This window comes from Notolepis coatsorum, assembly GCF_963971535.1.
Source record: "Notolepis coatsorum genome assembly, chromosome: 11".
Taxonomy (NCBI): domain Eukaryota; kingdom Metazoa; phylum Chordata; class Actinopteri; order Aulopiformes; family Paralepididae; genus Notolepis; species Notolepis coatsorum.
This window is the reverse complement of record NC_140175.1, coordinates 106,125,362-106,147,361: the sequence shown is the minus strand read 5'-3', so window position 1 is coordinate 106,147,361 and position 22,000 is coordinate 106,125,362. Positions and strand designations below refer to the sequence as shown.

The 22,000-nt window shown below is 44.0% G+C and overlaps 1 protein-coding gene across 1 annotated transcript in view; it reads right to left on the bottom strand.

Moving 5' to 3' along the window:
• gnaz (guanine nucleotide binding protein (G protein), alpha z polypeptide) overlaps nucleotides 1-20,612 on the bottom strand; it is a 39,113-nt gene extending 18,501 nt beyond the window's left edge. The window contains exons 1-2 of the mRNA XM_084325213.1: nucleotides 19,303-20,612; nucleotides 18,420-18,785 (exon numbers count right to left, since the gene is read on the bottom strand). Coding sequence (XP_084181339.1) covers nucleotides 18,420-18,785; nucleotides 19,303-19,659 — 723 coding nt within the window. The 5' untranslated portion in view covers nucleotides 19,660-20,612. The remainder of the gene's footprint in view (nucleotides 1-18,419; nucleotides 18,786-19,302) is intronic.
• Between the last annotated feature and the right edge of the window lie 1,388 nt (nucleotides 20,613-22,000).

Here is a 22,000-nt window from a genome sequence, read left to right as displayed (position 1 = left end):
CACACACACACACACACACAATTATTTTGTTACAAAAACTTAATTTCCTGCATTCTGGTGCAGGAATATTTGAAAATGTACCCTTTAAATTCCAGTGTTTGTGATGGGCATCACACATTATTGTAAAAAAGAAAAGAAAACACATTCAATACATTTTTGAATTTTTACCCTTTAAATGCCAGTTTGTGTGATGGCATCACAAATTATTGTTAAAAAAAACACAAAAAGTTAAATATTTTCAATATATCAAATGCAAAGTAAATTTTTCTGGGGGGGATTATTACAGGCTAGGCATGTGTCAATGATTAGCAACAACACAGATTTTGATGGATTTTTTGTAATGTCAGATTTAACACCAACTCTTTTCAGAAAAGTGGGAGTATTTCATTTTTTATCTGACATTACAAAAAATCTAAAAAAATAAATGGTTATGATCAGGGCTGAAGTTGAATTTAAGATTTATGACTGTTTAGACTGCATTACTCTCTGTCACAGTGATCTCCTGGTTGTTCCCCACTTAGGTTATCTAACTATCGCGCCGCCGCAACCAGAAACACTGGCCTGGCCTGCTTCTAAGCAGTGGCGTCGCGTGGGTAAAATAACAGGGGAAGCCAAAAAATGTGTATTAAAAAAATATATATATATTTTTATTAATATTATTATTATTATTATTTATTTTTTTAAGTCAAGCAGTCACCATGTACACTACAGTATGGCTCGGCGGCCAGTCAACCTTTCTTTTTATTTATTTAACAGATTGCAGAATGGGTACAATACAGTACGGCTCAATACACACAATTGTATAAGGGGATGCAGACCAGAGAAAGACGTTTGTCTTGTTTACATCAGGGTCATTAATACTGCTGGAGCATTGGTTCATTTTTGGTCCAATTTTTCCTTGCACAATTTTGCGCGCTGCGTGGGAGCAAATTCGAGACACATATTCGGAATCACGGCGCGCCGGTGGGACACTTTTCCGGTTTTGGCGAGTTTATTCCACGCTTTCGGCTTTCCTTTTCTAAGCATTTTCGGGGCTACATGTAAATGAGTAAAAGTAGCGGGACGCCAAGATGTTTCCACGATAGAAAGCTCGTGTGGATCCCATAATAGGCTCATGTAATACAGCGTTTTTAAAATCACGTGACATTTTCAGGGTCGCGAGCCGACCTTTTCCCCTCGTTTTCGATGATGGAAGTGATTTAGGAAAAGCTTCGGCACGCTGAGAGGTACCCGTGGATTTAATCTCGCGAGGATCGGGGCAATATTCGGCCCGTGGGAGCAGTCACGGGTTAATACAATTTTCAGAGTGTAGAGGGGAGGTGTGCAGAGGGGATGCCAGACTAATTATTCTGCTCACAGCCCCGTTTTAAACTTTTAAGGTGTGGCAGTCAGCTCGAATCTGATTGGCTAGTATCGGTTTTGGACTCTACATACATGAATCACATGGTTGAGGCTGGAGAAAGACACCTACCCCCTGCCTCTCCTCTAGCTGCAGTGAGCACAGTGAGTCTGACAGTGTGTTAGAGGGAGTGAAAAGGAGAAGAGGGAGACATTAAAAAAAAATTAAAAAAATATAACAGATGCACAGATGAAAAAGAATGTAAACTATATTAAAAAAAAATATATATATATATATATTTTTTTTTTCTTCATATTTCATATTTGATATTAATTCATATTTTGATAGGGAGGCCTGGCTTCCGTTGGCTTCCATAAGGATTCGCCACTGCTTCTAAGTTCAGTGGCCTGACTGCGTGTTGCTCTTTAACAGGCCAGTAGTGCAAGAATGTGACAATTTGACCATGTGACCGCGGCAACGCGGGAGAGCGGCAGTGCGGAAATAGGCTGTCTCTAAGACAAACTCTAACCTTAACCAGCTCCTTAACAGCGCCTAAACTTAACCGTTCTAACCTTAACCAACTCCGAAACAATGCCTAACCTTAACCTTAACCATGCCTAACCTTAACCATAGAAAGAATATTGCCATTCTCTAAGACAAACTCTAACCTTAACCAGCTCCTTAACAGCGCCTAAACTTAACCGTTCTAACCTTAACCAACTCCGAAACAATGCCTAACCTTAACCTTAACCATGCCTAACCTTAACCGGCGAAAGAATACACGTTAAAAAAAAAATCACGTTAAAAAAAAAAATTTGATGGGATTCGAACTCGTCAACAACGGACCGCAGGACCGCAGGACCGCTGCTCTGCCAGGTGAGCTGAAGCGCCGAATGAAAATCATGGCGGATTACTAGGGCGGTTACATAATTCCGCTCGCGCTCTGCCGCTCTGCTCGCTCTGCCGCTCCGCTCGCTCTGCTCTGCGGTTGCCGCGCCTGCCGCGGGGCATGGCGCAGCCAATCAGGGAAAACGCGGAAGCAAAAGCAGCACTACTGGCCTGTTATTAAGCAATAGGCGGCCTGACTGCAAAAAAATAAAAAAAAATGTGCTTTTTTGTAAAAGTTTTCAAGTACCACCAGCAGTACCACCAAGTACCACTAGTGGTACGCGTACCACAGTTTGAGAACCACTGAACTAGAGGATTTTCTGAAAGGTTCAAGCCTGTGTGAGCCACAGATGAAGCTAGTTTAATAAAGACCTTGTTCAATGTAAAAAGTCTGTGTGAGCCAGTGGAAATTGCACTGCCTTATTTGGCCCGAAAAAAAAGTTGACCCAAACCTTGGTTTCAAAACTCACATCAAAAAAGTCTGCAATAAGGTTATGTTCAGTTTATCAAACTTCAGAAACCTCCTTTCAACTGAGGCAGCAAAGCTATACTTTCAGTCAATGGTTCTTTCCCACATCACATACTGTTTGATAACCTGGTCCAATTCACAAACCTGATTCTCTATTAAAAAACGTCTGGCTAGTTTTCAAGATCATGTGTGTGTGTGTGCAGTGTGTGGATATGATGCGTTTGTCTATGCCTGGGTCTTCTAATATGTCATGATGTGCTCTGTCCTTGTGTCCATGACTCTATTGTGCCCTGAATCCCTATCTTATGTCCTACTATATGCGCTTTTGTTTTTGTTTTTATTGTAATGTTATTTATCTCGCTTGTATTCTGTTTGTATTTGTATTGCTAACTCTTTTTTTACATAGATTTTAGCATGTACCTTCTCCTGGCAGGGGGACTACCAATGAAAATTGGGTGCATTTACGTTTTTTTAAATGTTTATTAATGTACACTGTCCCCCTTGAACAAATAAAGTAAACCTATAGACATTTGATTGGAAAGGAATGTGCTTTCCAGGGCCCATACGAGATAATGGATGAAGTGACAGATTTCTCTCTCTCTCTCTCTCTCTCTCTCTCTCTCTCTCCCTCCCTCCCTCCCTCCTCCCTCTCTCTCTCCCTCCCTCCCTCCCTCCCTCCCTCCCTCCCTCCCTCCCTCCCTCCCTCCCTCTCTCTCTCTCTCTCTCCCTCCCTCCCTCCCTCCCTCCCTCCCTCTCTCTCTCTCTCTCTCTCTCTCTCTCTCTCTCTCTCTCTCTCTCTCTCTCTCTCTCTCTCTCTCTCTCTCTCTCCCAACCACAACATGCTAATGGATTAATGACTTCACACAAACCCCATACTGTACTCTACATGAATTAGCTGATATTAGACTTGGGGTTCCCAGCAGACTGCCTGAGTTCTGAGACAAGGCCTCCCTCTGTTTTTCTTTGTCCAATCGAACATGCTAGTGTTGTCACACAACATGGCCCCTACTCCACAGCTGTCCAATCACATCGTTGCATCGCTGTAAATGGTCAGAGCACCTAGCAACTAGCAGCCAGGAAGGGTTCAAACTGTCACTGCTATCTTGCATGGGCAGTGCTCTGTGTGGTTTCCATAGCAACCTGAGGGTCAGGGAGACACACAGAACAGGATTACAATAATCTGATTACAAATATAGTAACTGTATGTAGTTACCATAAAAAACAGTAGTCTAATCAGATTACACATACTTTTGAAAAATAAAAAATATATACAGACTTTTCCTGATTTTGAGTTAAATAATGGCCGTGGATGAAATCAGTCTAGGTTTTGGAGGGAAAGTAACCAAATATATTTTCTAGTGGATTCTTACTGAATACAAATAAATTAATAAAATATGTACCCTCACAACCCTGATGGTATCCATGACGACAGCGGAAGGTTACTAAGGTAACCTCTAAGGTGCGGCCCTCTGACTCCGGTCTCCTCTCCATCCCCACCACCACCAACAGGCTTCTCTGTTGCTGCACCCACCCTCTGGAACTCACTCCTTCAAATCCCAACTCAGAACCCACCTCTCCACAACATTTGTAAAATGACTCTCCCTGATTTCCATCGTTTCTTTTTCTTTCTTTCTTTCTTTCTTTCTTTCCTTTTGATTTTGTTGTTACGTTGTTCCCTGATCCCCTTCCCTTAGATGCCCCTTCCTGTTAAGCGCCTTGGGTCTCCTGAAAGGTGCTATATAAATCTAAGATATTATTATTATTATTATTATTATTATTATTATTATTATTATTATTATTATTATTATTATTATTATTATTATTATTATTATTATTATTATTTAACACACCTTTCAGGTTAAACAGAACCCTAGCAGACCCAACTTACTGTAGCATGGCAGCCCTAGCCCAGGATGAAGCCTAGTAAGCCTAACACCTAGCCCTGTCTGAAGCCTAGTAAGCCTAACACCTAGCCCTGTCTGAAGCCTAGTAAGCCTAACACCTAGCCCTGTCTGAAGCCTAGTAAGCCTAACATCTAGCCCTGCCTGAAGCCTAGTAAGCCTAACACCTAGCCCTACCTGAAGCCTAGTAAGCCTAACACCTAGCCCTACCTGAAGCCTAGTAAGCCTAACACCTAGCCCTGCCTGAAGCCTAGTAAGCCTAACACCTAGCCCTGTCTGAAGCCTAGTCAGGGTATCTGCAGGTTTAGCCCAGTCAGATTTAAGGCTTTTTAAGACTTTTTAATGCCACTCAGAATTAAATTTAATACCAATTTCACAATAACAAAATGGCAAAAATCATGCAACGACACCAATTAGTTTAAGTTTAGGGACACGTTGGTCCAAAGATGTTTATTAAAAAATAACTTGGAAACTTAAAAATCTTGAACTTAAAGGAGTAACTGGATTGGATGAATTTCAACAAAGGGGTGACCAAACATAAATAGCAAATATAGCTATACAAAATATACCAGGGCCAAGCAGCAAGTGCAACAGCCACATTTCCGTCAGAACACATACTACCATAGGACTGATACCTGTAAGAACACATGATTATCACCATAGGACTGATACCTGTCAGAACACATAACTATTACCACCCTCCCCAGGGTATCAAAAAAGTCAACCAACAAACTAGATTCTTGTACCGGATCTGCTCTCTGGTAAACAAGAATACCCTGAAGACTCTGGCAGGAGCACTCATTCAGGGGTACTACGACTATGCTTGCACCTCATGGTACCAAAGCACCTCAAAGGCACAAAAAACAAGATTACAAACATCACAAAACAAACTGGTCAGACTACTGCTTAACCTCACTCCTAAAACCCACTTTACCCCTGCCCACATTCAAAACCGCTCTTAAAGAGCACCTACGGGAGGCTGCAATTAGAAACTGGGCACCGTAAATGTCCAACGCCCCCCCCCCCCCCCTCCTAATGTACAGTCTCCTCCCCATCATATGTATATATTTTCTGTTAGGATCTCTGGGTAACAGTACTGTATATTTGCATATGTCACAAATGTAACAGTACAGTTACTATGAATTGAAAATGGGGGACCCTGATGTAAACAAGACGAAAGTCTCTCTGGTCTGCATCCCCTTAACAATTGTGTGTATTGATCTGTTATCTGTTAATACAGTTTTTCATTTATTCATCCAGTCGTTTTGTTTTTGTGGTTTGGTTGAATGAATGAAAACTTTGTTTAACAGATTGCAGAATGGGTACAATACAGTACGGCTCAATACACACAATTGTTAAGGGGATGCAGACCAGAGAAAGACGTTTGTCTTGTTTCCATCAGGGTCCCCCATTTTCAATTCATAGTGACATTTATGACACTCAACATACATGACATTTATGGCATAGGGACATACAGGTATATAGTACTGTTACATTTGTGACATATAAGATATGCAAATATACAGTACTGTTACCCATAGATCCTAACATACATATGATGGGAGGATACTGTACATTAGGAGGGGGTGGGTGGGAGGAAAAAATACATAGTGGGTGACTCTCATCGAACATAAACACAAACGTGTCCTTGTTTACATCCGTGAATAGATTATTTTCAAGTTAAGACCTCAGCTTCAAGTGTTGGCGTGGAGCCGCATGTTATCCAGACTTCTGTTGGTGCAGATGTTATAGTCCTACCTGAGATGGCGGGGCCGAAAAGAAATTCGAAATAGTAGTTTGCAGGCGCCGTTTTTGCAGAGGTACGCTTAGCGCTGCTCAGCATGTGCGACTCGACTGCTCTTTTTTTGTTGTTGCAGCGGGCCTCGTAATGGTCTTTGACTTTGACTGGGACCAACCATCGCGCAAACAGTGGATTGTCGAGCCAGTTCTCGTTAAATTGGCACTTTCCCATATTAACGAGTGCAAATGCTAAACTAAACGTAACGTTATCGCTTCCGCTTCGCCTTGCTAACGTTAGCTAGACTCCACTGAAATTGTTCCCGGCCAACATAAGGACCCGTGTTGGTTCCGCCCCATTCCGGTCTGCGTGATGCTACAACGCGGTCAATAAAAACTCCCGACTTTATCTCCCGTTAACCGTACTTCCCCAGATTTCATAATAAAACATGACATGGCATTTTATCTTTCCTTTCTATGGCATTTTTAAGACCTCTGAAAATGGATTTAAGACATTTTAAGACAAACTAAGGCCTTAATTATTGATAAACCAATTTAAGACTTTTTAAGACTTTTTAAGGATCCGCGGACACCCTGCTAGTAAGCCTAACACCTAGCCCTGCCTGAAGCCTAGTAAGCCTAACACCTAGCCCTGCCTGAAGCCTAGTAAGCCTAACATCTAGCCCTGCCTGAAGCCTAGTAAATCATGGCAAGAAGGGACTGTTAAACCTGGATTAGGTTTGTACTGACTGAGTACTTTTTCTAGGACACTTCAAGAGGGATGGATATATTGGCTGTTCTAGGTATCAGACCTGCAGCCTTCTGGACTGTCTCTCTGCCCCACCTCATGTTCCAGTTAGGGCCATGAACTGTCTCTGTGCCCCACCTCATGTTCCAGTTAGGGCCATGGGAGTAGAATTACTGCTGATCAGCACGCCTTTCAGGTTAACTGGTGAAAAAAAAAGTTGAATTGGTAACGTTAGCAAGCTATAATCTCCAGACATGTTTTGGCCATTCGAGACTGTTTTCAAATGTCCAATCTAAGAAATTAAATGTTCTCATAAAATGCTTAAAATGTTAAATGTGATTATAACAGACGGCTGTTAATGTATAGCGACGTGCACGGGGCCGGCTGCCTGCAGACTGGCCGTCGGAATGTTCATTTTGGATAAATAAATAATAATGGGTTAGATGCCAAACTTATTTTCGTTGTATTGTGCTTGTGCAGCATGATGACATACATAATGACATTTCCAATCTAATTGTTCTATTCATGCAAGTATTTGAATATTTTTTAGTTAGGTAAATAACCTCTCAAGCACTCATTGCTTTCTTCACGCACACTCATTTGTCATGTTATTCAATAGGCAGTGTTCTGAAATAACTTCATTCATCAGTAGTGCCGGATTTCTCAGTTCTCTGCTTGATATAATTAATCAAAATGTCCAATCTAATGAATTTCTAATTCAGTTTTAATTCAGGTTGAATTTTCTATTTATTTTTGTAGCCCAGGCTTACAGATCTATTCATCTTACATAACAGTATTTTTCACCATTTGTATTTAGTTTATTTCGTATTGTATTTAGTTTAGGAGTGTTTTTGCGTTGAGCTCATTTGCATAGAAAGGGGCACATGTTCCACCCATATTACCTAATTTAAATACCCACAAATACCACGAGACGCAATGCTGATGGCAACGCAATTTCACCCTTTGCGATTCCTTTGTGAATAGCAAACTATGTGTTTCTGTGAGGTTTTGTCCGCTGCTCACCTACTCTCTCTGTTCCTTTAAGCCTACTGTTAAGGAATTCCCTTCTCAATCACATCACTAGCCCCCACCCTCGCGTTCGTTACTCTCGTTTGCTCTCAGCAGACACACCCTTGTACTACCTGTCATTATGTGTTTGATTGGTCTGGTGCCGAACTCTCACTTCTAGTTCGATTATCAATTACCTCCCGCACCTGATGTGTATTCTAATTAGCACCCCTTTGGGCTTTAAGTACCTGGCTCTTCCCCTCTGTTCCTCGTCGGGTCGTGCCGTAACATGCCGTTTCATTCGGTATCATATTCTCTATCACCAGGACTCCTTCGGGAGGTCCTCTGTCTGTTTATGCTGTTTTCATCTCCGGCGTGACATGCGCTCCAGCCTTCGCCTCCTGTCGCCGTTGCCTGAGGTAGACACTGGACTGCGCTCTCTAGACTTCCACGGAGGCTTCCCAGTGTTCCACTTCAGACCCCCGCGCAGCAGACGTCCTGACGCTCATCCAGACCTCCGCGCAGCTTCCAACCAGGCGCGCATCCAGACCTCCACGCAGCAGATGCGCTCGTCACTCCAGGCGCGCATCCAGACCTCGACGCAGCTGATGCGCTCTTCACTCCAGGCGCGCATCCAGACCTCCACGGAGCAGACGCGCACCATCCAGACCTCCGAGCCTGGCACGCTCTTCCGCGCAGACGCACTCCAGATGCGTCCTCTGTACCGGCGCGCACTCCAAGCAGTCGCGCACCACTCTGACCTCCGCTTGGACAACCGGTTCCCCGGTGGCGACGCTCTCGCCCCGTTCTGTTCCAACGCTCTTTACGCACAACGCCTGGGTGAGTTTTTTATGACTGTCTTTGATCCAATTCCGTTTTTCGTGTGTTTATAAAACACTGAAGATTTCCAGCTTTTTATTAGACAGTCACTCACCCAGCGTTTTAGCCTTTTTTGGATTGTTTTCATTGGGATAATATTTTGGCCTTTACATCGCCTCACTGTGTGTTTTCACACCGAAGATATTTATCACGTGGTTTTGTGTTTGGGACGTTGACTCACTGTGTGTTTACACACCGAAGATATTCATCACGTGGATTTGTGTTTGGGACGTTTACTCACAGTGTGTATATACACCGAAGATTCTCTCACTTGGATAACTCTGTTTTTGGTTACAAGTCACCTCTCCTGTCACCTGCTCTGTTCCAACTGCACTGAGTTAACCCTCTCCCTCTCTCCCTCTCGGTTCCGTTTACCCACCTCGGAGATCTGCCGAGAGAAGTCTGCAGAGCGGCTCTGATGTTCCCACCTGCTTCCCCAGACTACCATCCCGGGAGAGGCTGCAGAGCAGCAACTTCATTAATGCTTTTTTCCTAGGCCTTACCCTGTTTTCTCTGTCCCAGTATGCAGCTCCAGCCCTGGCCCTGTTCCAAGGCCTTACCCTGGTTTTCCCTAGTCCTCCTAGTCCTCCCTATCTTGTCCTCCCAGTCCTCCCTGTCCCCAGCCCGCCTCCGCGGGCCTCTGTCCCTGTCTCCCCTCTCTAGTCCTCCTAGTCCTCCCTGTCCAGTTCCTCCTAGTTCCTCCCTGTTCCTGCCTTGTCCCTTGCCCCGGCCCTGTTTTCCTTTAGCCTTCCCTTTGCCTTCCCCTTAGCCAGCTCGCCTCTTAAAGGCACTGGGCCTTTCCCTTTTCTTGTTTATCCAGTATTGGTGTTCTCCCTTAAAGGGACAGTGCCCTTTTTCTGTTTGTTTTCAATAAATGCCCGTTCTTGGCTTACTCTCATACCTGTCTTGTGTTGTGCGATTGGGGTCGGTTACAAACCATAACAGTTTCATAGCTATTTACGCCGGCATAGCATCAAAAAAAGCTGCGCAATCCCTTTGTGAATTCGCCCCTAAGTGCTTATTATTCGTTGTCTCTAGTCTCTAGTGTCTAGTCCTCCTCCTCCTCCAGATAATAAACAGGGTATCCGTCTGGTGCATATCTCAAGTCGTGTGCATAGCGAACAAAAGAAGGTTTCCAGTCTTTTAAAAACAGCAAAAATCCACCCCAAACCAGAAGACAAACCCCACATGCCTGATATTTTCTTTCTTACTTGCTCCAGGCAATCGGGCAACCGTCACCATCAATTCCATTTCTTCATATTAGGGCTGTCCCCGACTAAGGATTTGGATAGTTGACTATGATTGACCAAAAAAAAAAAGTATAGGCCTTATATTATTATTATTATTATTATTATTATTATTATTATTATTATTATTATTATTATTATTATTATTATTATTTTATTGTTGTTGTTGTTGTTGTTGTTGTTATTGTTATTATTTTATTATTGTTGTTGTTGTTGTTGTTATTGTTATTATTTTATTATTGTTGTTGTTGTTATTGTTATTGTTATTGTTTTTTTTTTTTTTTTTTTTTTTTTATCATTCCATTTGGGCTGTGGGGGTGCTTAATGTCTGAAGGAGTCGACTGACTCATTAGATGGGTGAAATCCTCTTTCAGTGCCTCTGTGCCTGTTTTCTTAGGCAGTTAGCCTCTGGTATGTGTGCCATTAGCGCTAGCCACGCTTCTAGGCCTCTTTTCTTTTGGAAAGAATGATTAATTTTTTTTTATAAAAAACAAAACAAAAAAAAATTATTATAATTTTTTTTTACTAAGAGGTTGGCAGTCGACTACGGCTCCTTTCGATCGATTAGTCGACTATTCGACTAATAGGGGTCAGCCCTACTTCATATTAAATAAAAATGTTTAAGTTTAATTTGAAATTGCCTACCTCTTATCTAAAGTCATCTAAATCTGTTAGACATGCTCCTCTAAATGAATACAAGTGAATGAGGAGCCTGACACCTGGGAGGACGGTGGTGTTGACGGCAGAGGACAGGGACAGCAGTGGTCACTAGCTCACTAGTAGATGACTTTAGATAAGAGGTAAGACTGACAACTCTTTACAAGTTCTACTAAAATGAAATATCCCTTTTGGTTCCTTACAGGGAATTTGTTCTACACGTGAAAATATTACTCCATCAATCCATCATAAATCCATCTTCATCTCAGAGACATTTTTCCACGACACCAAAAGGTTGTGTACCCCCCCCCCCCCTCTCTCTCTCTCTCTCTCTCTCTCTCTCTCTCTCTCTCTCTCTCTCTCTCTCTCTCTCTCTCTCTCTCTCTCTCTCTCTCTCTCTCTCTCTCTCTCTCTCTCTCTCTCTCTCTCTCTCTCTCTCTCTCTCTCTCTCTCTCTCTCAGTCTGAGTGGATCTTGTGATTAGCAGTGAGCTTGTTGTTGTTTGTTGGACACTTGAACCAGGCTGTAGCAGCAGTCACATACTACCCTGGATGCGCATCGCACAGCAAAACCAACCAATCGATCTATACTAGACACACACACACACGTGCGCACGCACGCACACACACACACACACACACACACACAGACACACACGCACACACACACACAACGTAAGGCACCAGTGTTGAGGGCATCACTGCGGTGTGTTTTATCTGACGGGGTCAGGAGATGCTTCTGTGTTGGAGATTATATTGGATTGGATTGGATTTTGTGTCTGAGATTATTGGATTGTAGGTGAAGCAAGGCAGCATGTAACCATGGCAACCCCTCCACCAGCCAGATACACGTGCACTCAAACCTACTACACATTTAACCCTTTCACTACCACACTACAGAAGGTTAGCCCTTTGTTAACCTTCTGTAGTGTGGTAGTGAAAAGGTTAACCTGCTGTAGTTTCGCAGTGAAAGGGTTAACCATTTGGTAGTGCGGTAGTGAAAGGGTTAACAGGGTCTGCTTTTATTGATTTATTTTGGTGATAAAGGTTATGAAAGTGTAAAGTGTCAACTCGATCGTCACCTCACTTCCTTCTCCTCGCTGGTTATTTTTTTAATAGATTTCATATCTACTATTATAGGAACTATCAGACCAGTATTCTGATCATTTAAGTAGCCCATTAGAGCAGCCAGTGAAGCAGATACGGCCAACATCACACCAGAGAAGATCAATAAACATAAATGACATCACAGCAAGCTTCATGAACAAGCCTCACACATGTACACACACGGCCTATTTATGTGTGAGCCAAGAGGCTCGTCTAGTGGGGCGGAGCTGGTCTTTTTTCAAATGTTACTTGAATGACATTGTCAGGAATTCATTGCATGGTAAGACAAGACCAACACACCACCATGGTAAGACAACACACCATCATGGTAAGACAACACACCATCATGGTAAGACAACACACCATCATGGTAAGCAGGGCCACCTCAGGGGTGTGCGAGCAGTGCGGTCGCGAAAATTTTTTTTTAATAAAAAAAATACTTATTTTTATTATTATTATTATACATTTTTGTATTTATTCTTTTTTTTTTATAAAAAATAAAAAAAATTGAATGTTAACAATCACTTTCCATCACAGACCTAAAATCTAGTTTTGCTTACATGCTTATATATTTCACATTAGACACGTTTGTAGAATGTGTCTGACTTGTTCCAGGCTCTGCGGCTCTGCAGATATACTATTGGAGCGCTGCGGCTCTGCAGATACACTATTGGAGCTCTGCGGCTCTGCAGATATACTATTGGTTTCAACAAGGGGAGGGGTTACATAACTTACAGGTACGGGGTCTGACTATTCGGCACTATCCACGGGAGCGCTGTGCAGCATCGCAGCAGAAGAAATAACGCTGCGTGCCGTAAGCTTATCAATACCAAGTATAGTAATTAGGTTATGCCAAGACGAAGAGGACGTTCGGCAGATGAACTGAAGATGAAAGTTGTTGCGTGTTAGAAAGTCCAGTCAGGCTAGCCATGTCGGCTTAGCTAAAGGCAGGGACAGCTAACTAGCGTTAGCTACGTTATCGAGTGCTAACGTGTGGCAGATAAACTAGGAACAGACTCCCAAGTTCATCCCAACGGGGGGGGACAATATGGACTGGTGAACTTTATCATCTCCACGGTTGTTTCCTTCCTCTTGGACGTTTGTTGAGTTTTTAATGCAATCTATTCTGTTACCGCCATGGATGTCTCTCTCTCTCTCTCTCTCTCTCTCTCTCTCTCTCTCTCTCACTCTGTCTCTCTCTCTCTCTTTCTCTCTCTCTCTCTTGCTCTCTCTCTCTCTGTCTCTCTCTCGTGCTCTCTCTCTTGCTCTCTCTCTCGCTCTCTCTCTCTCTCTTACTCTCTTGCTCTCTCTCTCTTGCGCTCTCTCTCTCACTCAGTGTGTTGCATCATGCAAGGGTCTGCTCACACTGTGCTCGTGCAGTTTGTGACGTGTGTACTAAGCTTATAGAGTTCGATTCAAATAAGGCAAATCGCGTTTAAATCTCGCACAGGGCCTCGCATTTCTCCCAGACGGCACTGATGGTAAGACAAGACCAACACACCACCATGGTAAGACAAGACACCACCATGGTAAGACAAGACACCACCATGGTAAGACAAGACACCACCATGGTAAGACAAGACACCACCATGGTAAGACAAGACACCATCATGGTAAGACAAGACACCACCATGGTAAGACAAGACACCACCATGGTAAGACAAGACACCATCATGGTAAGACAAGACACCACCATGGTAAGACAAGACACCACCATGGTAAGACAAGACCAAGACACCTGCCTGATGTGATACAGAGTCCTGTTGTCACATAAAACAAACCCTAACCTTAAAATTAGGGATGCCCCGATCGATCGGCCACCGATCGTTATCGGCCAATAATCAGTATAAATATGCAATCGGTGATCGGTGATAATGCTTTATTTTCGCCGATCGTCAAAACCGATCTCACTCGCTGTCTCAGTTCTGTCTCAGACAACGGGTGGTGCGGCGTCTGCTCATCCCTCCAGCCCCTCCCGCACGCATGTAAACACGGGTCTAGTCTAGTCTAGTGGGACGGGAGGACGGCGTCTCCCTGAGATAACGTTACAAAATGATCCAGTCAACTATTCACTTTTAGTTTAATACATGATGAGGCATTGTCTAACCGAACGGTATCTAGCCGGCTAGCTACCGATAGCTCCTGATATCAACAAATGCTCCAGCAATAGTAGTAGAGACGTGTATGATACCTGTTAGCTCTCGTTAGCGCAAGTTAGTTCACTGTTCAAAACGAAATGTCCCCCCACAGTCTGTAGTCAACTGCCTCCACGCTATAAAAACCTGGATGGCAACCAAATTACTTAAACTCAACAGCAAAAAGACAGAGCTCATGGTTGTGGCCCCCAAGGCACTGCTCGGGAAGGTTGGAGATCTCCTCCTCCACGTTGACGGCTGTTCCATCTCCCCGTCTCTCGAAGTCCGTAACCTGGGCGTCACCCTTGACTCCACACTTTCATTTCACTCCCACATCAAATCTGTCACCAAGTCTGCCTTCTACCACCTCAGGAACATCTCCCGTCTCCGACCCTCACTCTCAGACTCTGTGGCGGAGACCCTGATCCACTCATTTGTCACCTCCCGGTTGGACTATTGTAATGGAGTCCTGTTCGGGGTACCCAGCAAAGCCCTGGACAGGCTCCAGTATGTCCAGAACTCAGCTGCCAGGGTTCTCACTCACACCAAGCCCTGGCAGCACATCACCCCCACCCTCATCCATCTCCACTGGCTTCCAGTCAGGTTCCGCATCACCTTCAAACTCCTGCTCCTCACCTACAAATCCCTCCATGCCCTCGCCCCCCGGTACCTGTCTGATCTCCTCCACCAGTACACTCCATCCCGGAACCTACGATCCTCTGATCTAGGTCTCCTCTCCATCCCTCGCACCAGGTTACGGACTTTTGGGGACAGAGCCTTCAGCGTGGCGTCCCCTACCCTCTGGAACTCTCTCCCCCCCGAAATCCGCAACGCCCCAACCCTGGACACCTTCAAATCCGCTCTAAAAACACACCTCTTCACCAAGGCTTTCCCCATCAGTTAGTTTTAGATTAAATTAGGTCCATTATCCCCTACTTTCCCTCATCCCCTCTTCCCCCTCCCCCCCTACTTTCCTTGCCCTATTTTTTGTCCTGATTGTAAAGCGACCTTGGGTTCTATGAAAGGCGCTATATAAATTTGATTTATTATTATTATTATTATTTATTGAACTAAAATATACTAAATATTAACGTTATATATCCGGCTAGCAGTAGCTACAGATAGCTCCTGATATCAACGTCTTATAACACTGATTAGACGCGTATTCGAGCTGAGGGCATGTTGAATGTGATATGACCAAAGCACAGTAACGTTATATCAATAGGGTCCATCTGCAGCGCAGGAGAATCCTTGCCGTAGCTCGAGGCTACTCGAGTATAGGGTCCAGGTGCAGCTCCGGAGAATCCTGGCAGTAGCTGGAGGCTACTCGAGTACACACAGACAGTGGAGCTTGTTGCGTGGTGGCGATGTCTCGCAGATAATACAAGTACAAGTCTAATTATATAATATATATATTTTATAAAAAAATAATAATAATAATAATTATATAAAATAATTTTTAATTTAATTTGTATCAAAAACGATCGGTATCGGATCGGTATCGGCCGATATGGCTCACAACGATCTGTGATTGGTATCGGTGGCAAAAAACGCGATCGGGGCATCCCTACTTAAAATATGATTTGATTTGATTAAATTCGATTCGATTCGAGTCAAATGTATTGTCATTATACAGCACAAGTACGATGAAAACAAGTTTGTAACTTCTGTGTAACTGTAAATTAGCAATGATTCAACTGGATATAAAATATATAAATTAGTACTACTGAGTAATAGTGCTAAGATGAATATTCCAGATACTTGTATTAAGTGTAGTGAGGCAAGGGGGACACTGTTCCACTGCATATGGGAATGTGTGAAAGTGAAAACCTTCTGGCAAGATGTTATTGATCTGATCGATCAAATTTTATCAAAGAAGTTGCCATTGAATCCCAAGCTTTTTATTCTTGGTTTATATCCTACCACCCCACATCTACAACGCAAAGAGTTTAGATTTATAGATATGTGCATATTACAAGCAAAACGTGTAATAGCTCTTAATTGGAAAAATTGATGGACCAAGAATTGGTATGTGGATTAAAGAAATGGCTTCAAACATGTCAATGGAAAAGATGGTGTATATTGTTAGACGTAAACAAAAAAAATTTGATAATGCCTGGGGACCGTTTGTGTACTTCTTAAAGCATAATACGAATGTTGGGAACTTGCTTCAACAAGAACAGGATTAGGGGGAGGACTGTGGGACAACTCTTATTATTGTGTAAAAACCACAAGAAACACCCTTTACTTAATGTGTAAAACATTTTGGTTGTATTATTATTTATTTATGTTTATTTTCTATTTTTTATTATTTAAATCTGTATCCTTCCTATGTGAACCTGTTTTTGAAGTTAATTATTATTTTGTGGGGTGGGGTTAGGGGAGGGAGAACGGGGTGAAAATGTTTGCTGAATACTGCTCTGCTGATATACATGTTGTAATTTGCAAACTAAAACCCAATAAATATATTGTTAAAAAATAGTGCTAAGATGTATTTACAGAGTTGTAATATGAATATATAGCCTACAGGTATAAAGACACTATGGTACTAAATCATACTGGCCAGCAGCATAACTAGTAAGAGTAGGTAAATGATATGTACATATATAGATAATAGTATAGATAAAAGGATTATATGCAGGTATGTACAGACAGAAGTGGATGAATATATATGATAAGTATAAATATGTATGTGTATATATATATATATTAAGGCTGTCAAATATATCGCGTTAATATCGCGTTAACTCCCGATTCTATTAATGCCACTAATTTTTTTAACTCAAGATTAACAAAAAAAAAAAAAAAAAAAATTTTTTTTTTTACTAGACTTCACTCAGGTGTATTATTGATGCTCTCATTGATACTATGTTTGTTTCTGAAGTGTGTGTGTGTGTGTGTGTGTGTGTGTGTGTGTGTGTGTGTGTGTGTGTGTGTGTGTGTGTGTGTGTGTGTGTGTGTGTGTGTGTGTGTGTGTGTGAGTGAGATATAGAGAGAGAGGGGGGTGAGAGAGATGAGGAAGGGGCAAAAGAGAAAAAGAGCTGGGATAGTGTGTGTGTGAGGGAGAGAGGGGGGTGTGTGATTAATCAGCCCTTGTGTGTGTGAATGTAACAAGTTCCTAACGTTTTCTTTCCCCTATTATTTCATGCACACTTTATTCATTGTTTTAAATTATTCTTTTCTTTTAAGTTATTTTGTGCATCACTCTGTTTTGAATTTGATGCAAATTTGCAATGCATGAGGGTCATCCTTTTGTGTTAAATGGCTGCACAAAGCAAGCATTTGTTGACTCGCATGTTGATAAGAGTATTAAAACTTGGAACTTGAAAAAGATCTGTTTAAGGTATAAAAAAAAATTAAAAATAAAAATGCGATTAATTTGCGATTAATCGCGAGTTAACTATGGACAATCATGCGATTAATCGAGTTAAATATTTTAATCGTTTGACAGCACTAATATATATATATACATACATACATACATACATACATACATACATACATACATACATACATACATACATACATACATACATACATACATACATACATACATACATACAGTATATACACCATTATTGTACATTCTATCATACATATTGTTTTATTATCAACCCATATTACATGGGTTATATGGAGTGTATAATATATATGTATATATATGTGTTAAATATAAATATATATGGTATGTGCAGCATTATTGTACATGCTATCATACATGGGTAGACTCTAGTTTGAGGTAGGTAGTTATGATGATTTTGGTTACAGTGTAGTATAGTAGTACAGTAGTGTAGGGCAGTAGTAGGCAGTGAAAGCAGTAGGCGGGTATACATTGTATGAAGGCAACAGAACAAAAGAAAAATCACAAAACATAAAAAAAGAACTAACGCTAAGATTCACTGCCGGGGGTTATGTGTCTGACATCATCTGTGTCTTTACATACACAGAAACACACAACCATATTCCAACAGTAATACCTAAATTACTTATTAATATTCATATGTAAACAACATATCCTGTTTATAATAGCTTGGATATACCTGAATATGAATATCTGATTCAAAATGTGTGTGTGTGTGTGTTTGTTTGTGTGTGTGTGAGTGTGTGTATGTGTGTGTGTATGTCTGTATATGTATGAGGGGCCGTTCAGGTCGTATCCTATTGAGATGAAAAGCCGTCACGTATACTATGTGTTTGTATGTAGTATGTACTGTATATATGTATGTGTGTGTGTGTGTGTGTGTGTGTGTGTGTGTGTACGTATGTATGTGTGTGTACGTGCGCACGCGTGCGTGCCTCTCCTCACCGTCTGGTTGTCCTCGTACAGCTTCAGGTCGTACCCGCTCAGCTCCACGCAGAAGATGATGGCCGTCACGCCCTCGAAGCAGTGGATCCACTTCTTCCTCTCGGACCGCTGCCCGCCCACGTCCACCATCTTGAAGGTGAGCTCCTTGAAGGTGAACTTGTTCTCCACGATGCCTGTGGTCATGTCCCGGGACCGCAGGATGTCCTCCACCGTGGGGATGAAGTCCAGCGCAGAGATGCGGTCCAGGTCGTTCAGGTAGTAGGCGGTGTTGTCCTCCAGGTGGTACTCGTTGCTCCGCTGGAAGCACTCCTGGACCCCCGGGTCGCCCCACAGCCGCTTCATCACGCCCTGCAGCTCCAAGGTGATCTCAAGAGGCAAGAGGCAAGAGTCACTTTATTGTCCCATCAGCTGGGAAATGTGTCTTGGGCTTACACCCACACTGCAGCCACAGGCACATACCGGTACATACAGACATGACGCAACACGACTGGCTCCAAACAGAGGAGATAAACAATATAAAAGATACAGTAGAGTATCTCTGCACAGCAGGATGTCTGGCAACACCACATTAGAATAGTATACACCAAATATCGGTTATCGAATATCGATAATATAACAACCAAATATCGGTTATTCGATAATTGCCATTTATCTGGCACTATTTAAAAGTTTAACTGAGATCGTAATAGAGGAGTTTTTAAACCCGTTTAGTCTAGCGTGTGGAACTCTAAACCTCCTCCCAGAGAGGGCGGTAGCTCCTACTCGGCATGTAAAACATGGGACAATTCTATTGGCTTGCCTTAGGAGTTGCCTGTTCAAAAATAGACCGCAGGGAGATGGGTGACTTTTCACCCCTACGATCTTCCATGCAGGTTTACCATACCTCCCCCTTGCTCTCCGCCGGCCCCGTCAGGGCGAACAGCTGCACGGCGTCGTACGCGCGGTCGGCGTTGTGGAAGTCGATCTTGAGGGTGGCGAGGGCGCGGATGATGCGCGTCAGCGAGTCGATGGCGTTGTAGAGGATGAGCGGCTTGTACTCCTTGCAGGCGTCCAGGTTGAACCCGCCGCTGTGGATGATCTTCATCTGCTTGACGATGGTGCTCTTCCCCGAGTTGCTGGTGCCCAGCAGGAGCAGCTTGATCTCCCGCCGCTGCCGCTGGCTCTCCGAGCGCAGGTGGCGGTCGATGCGCCGGGAGCGCCGGGCCGCCTCCTTCTCCTCCGAGCTCTGCCGGCAGCCCATGATCCTCTGACAGCGGGAGGCCACCGAGGAGAACAGGTCTGCTGGGTGCGGAGACGCTCTCTGTTACTCTGACACCTGGAGGCCACCGAGGAGAACAGGTCTGCTGGGTGCGGAGACGCTCTCTGCTGTTACTCTGACACCTGGAGGCCACCGAGGAGAACAGGTCTGCTGGGTGCGGAGACGCTCTCTGCTGTTACTCTGACACCTGGAGGCCACCGAGGAGAACAGGTCTGCTGGGTGCGGAGACGCTCTCTGCTGTTACTCTGACACCTGGAGGCCACAGAGGAGAACAGGTCTGCTGGGTGCGGAGACGCTCTCTGCTGTTACTCTGACACCTGGAGGCCACCGAGGAGAACAGGTCTGCTGGGTGCGGAGACGCTCTCTGCTGTTACTCTGACACCTGGAGGCCACCGAGGAGAACAGGTCTGCTGGGTGCGGAGACACTCTCTGTTACTCTGACACCTGGAGGCCACCGAGGAGAACTGGTCTGCTGGGTGCGGAGACACTCTCTGTTACTCTGACACCTGGAGGCCACCGAGGAGAACAGGTCTGCTGGGTGCGGAGACGCTCTCTGCTGATACTCTTGACAAACGATGCAGACTCAAGACACCAGCGGTAGGAAGAGAGAAAGTGTCAACCGGCGAGGCGGGCTGGGGGGGGGGGGCGGTCACGTCTGGACACACTGAGACTCCACACAAGCTGCAGTGACTCAGGAGTCGGTCATAGTCCCGGTCCAGGGTCAGACCTCTACCAGGACATTGTGGAATGCTGAGCTGGGGGCTGGGGGTGGGGGGTGGGGGAAGCAGGGGACTCCCCCTGAGGACGGCTGCGGAAGGGTCTGGGGTTTTCCTGACCAGTCCCTGTCAGTGGAGACAGTGTTGGGGGTTAAGAAACAACACTGCTCCTTGGCTCTCCTCCCACATGATTCTCTCAGCTGCTCCTCCTCCTCCTCCTCCTCCTCCTCCTCCTCCTCCTCCTCCTCGTCCTCCTCCTCTCCCCGGCCGGGCCTCTGTAAACATCCACCTCCGCCCCGCCGAGTCGGCCTGACGGGTTCTCACCTCACTGACCGCGGAAGAGCTCTCCGACGACTGAGGGCCTCGGTGTCTGGAGACAGGAGACAGACGGGAGGGAGGGAGAGAGAGAGAGAGAGAATGAATGAATGAAAACTTTATTTAACAGATTGCAGAATGGGTACAATACAGTATGGCTCAATACACACAATTGTTAAGGGGATGCAGACCAGAGAAAGACGTTTGTCTTGTTTCCATCAGGGTCCCCCATTTTCATTTCATATTGACATTTATGACATACTCAACATACATTTATGTTTATGGCATAGGGACATATGTATTTAGTACTGATACATTTGTGACATATACGGTATTCAAATATACAGTACTGTTACTCATAGATCCTGACAGAGTATATACATATGATGGGGAGGGGACTGTACATTTGGAGGGGGTGGGTGGGTGGGAGAGAAATATACATATACGGCGGGGAGAGAATATATACATGCGGTGGGGAGGAGACTGTCTATTAGGAGGGGGTGGGGGTGGGGGGTTTGGACATTTACGGTGGCCAGTTTCGAATTGCAGCCTCCCGTAGGTGCTCTTTAAGAGCGGTTTTGAATGTGGGTACATTCCTATACAGCTGTGGGTAGGGCGTTCCACATTGATGTGGCATAATTGTGAAACGTGTTTAGTCCCTTGTTTGAGCCGAATCTGGGTTTAACATGATTTGTTGAGCTTCCTCTGGTGTGGTCGTGGTATTCACTGACCTTTGGGAAGTATTTTGACATGTACATGGGTACCTTAGTCGTATAGTGTATCTTGTAGACCAGGCCCATTGCAAGTTGCTGTCTGTCGTCTACTCTAAGCCATCCTAGGTTGTCAAAGTGTGCAGGGGTGAGGTGGGTTCTAGGGGTAAGGTCAAGTAGTAGTCTGACTAGTTTGTTTTGTGATGTTTGTAATCTTGTTTTTAGCGCCTTTGAGGTGCTTTGGTACCATGAGGTGCAAGCATAGTCGTAGTACCCTTGAATGAGTGCTCCTGCCAGAGTCTTCAGGGTATTCTTGTTTACCAGAGAGGAGATCCGGTACAAGAATCGAGTTCGTTGGTTGACTTTTTTTATTACATTGGATGCCATTTTGTCACAGGAAAGATTTGCCTCTAGGATGGAACCCAAGTAGGTAATTTCATCTTTCCTTGTGACAATATTGTCACCCACTGTAACTGAGAAGCCGTCGGTCTTGCTGAGTTTGTTATTTGAACCGAAGAGAATGGACTCTGTTTTGCCCATGTGTAATGATAGTTTGTTATCAGCAAGCCATATGCAGATTTT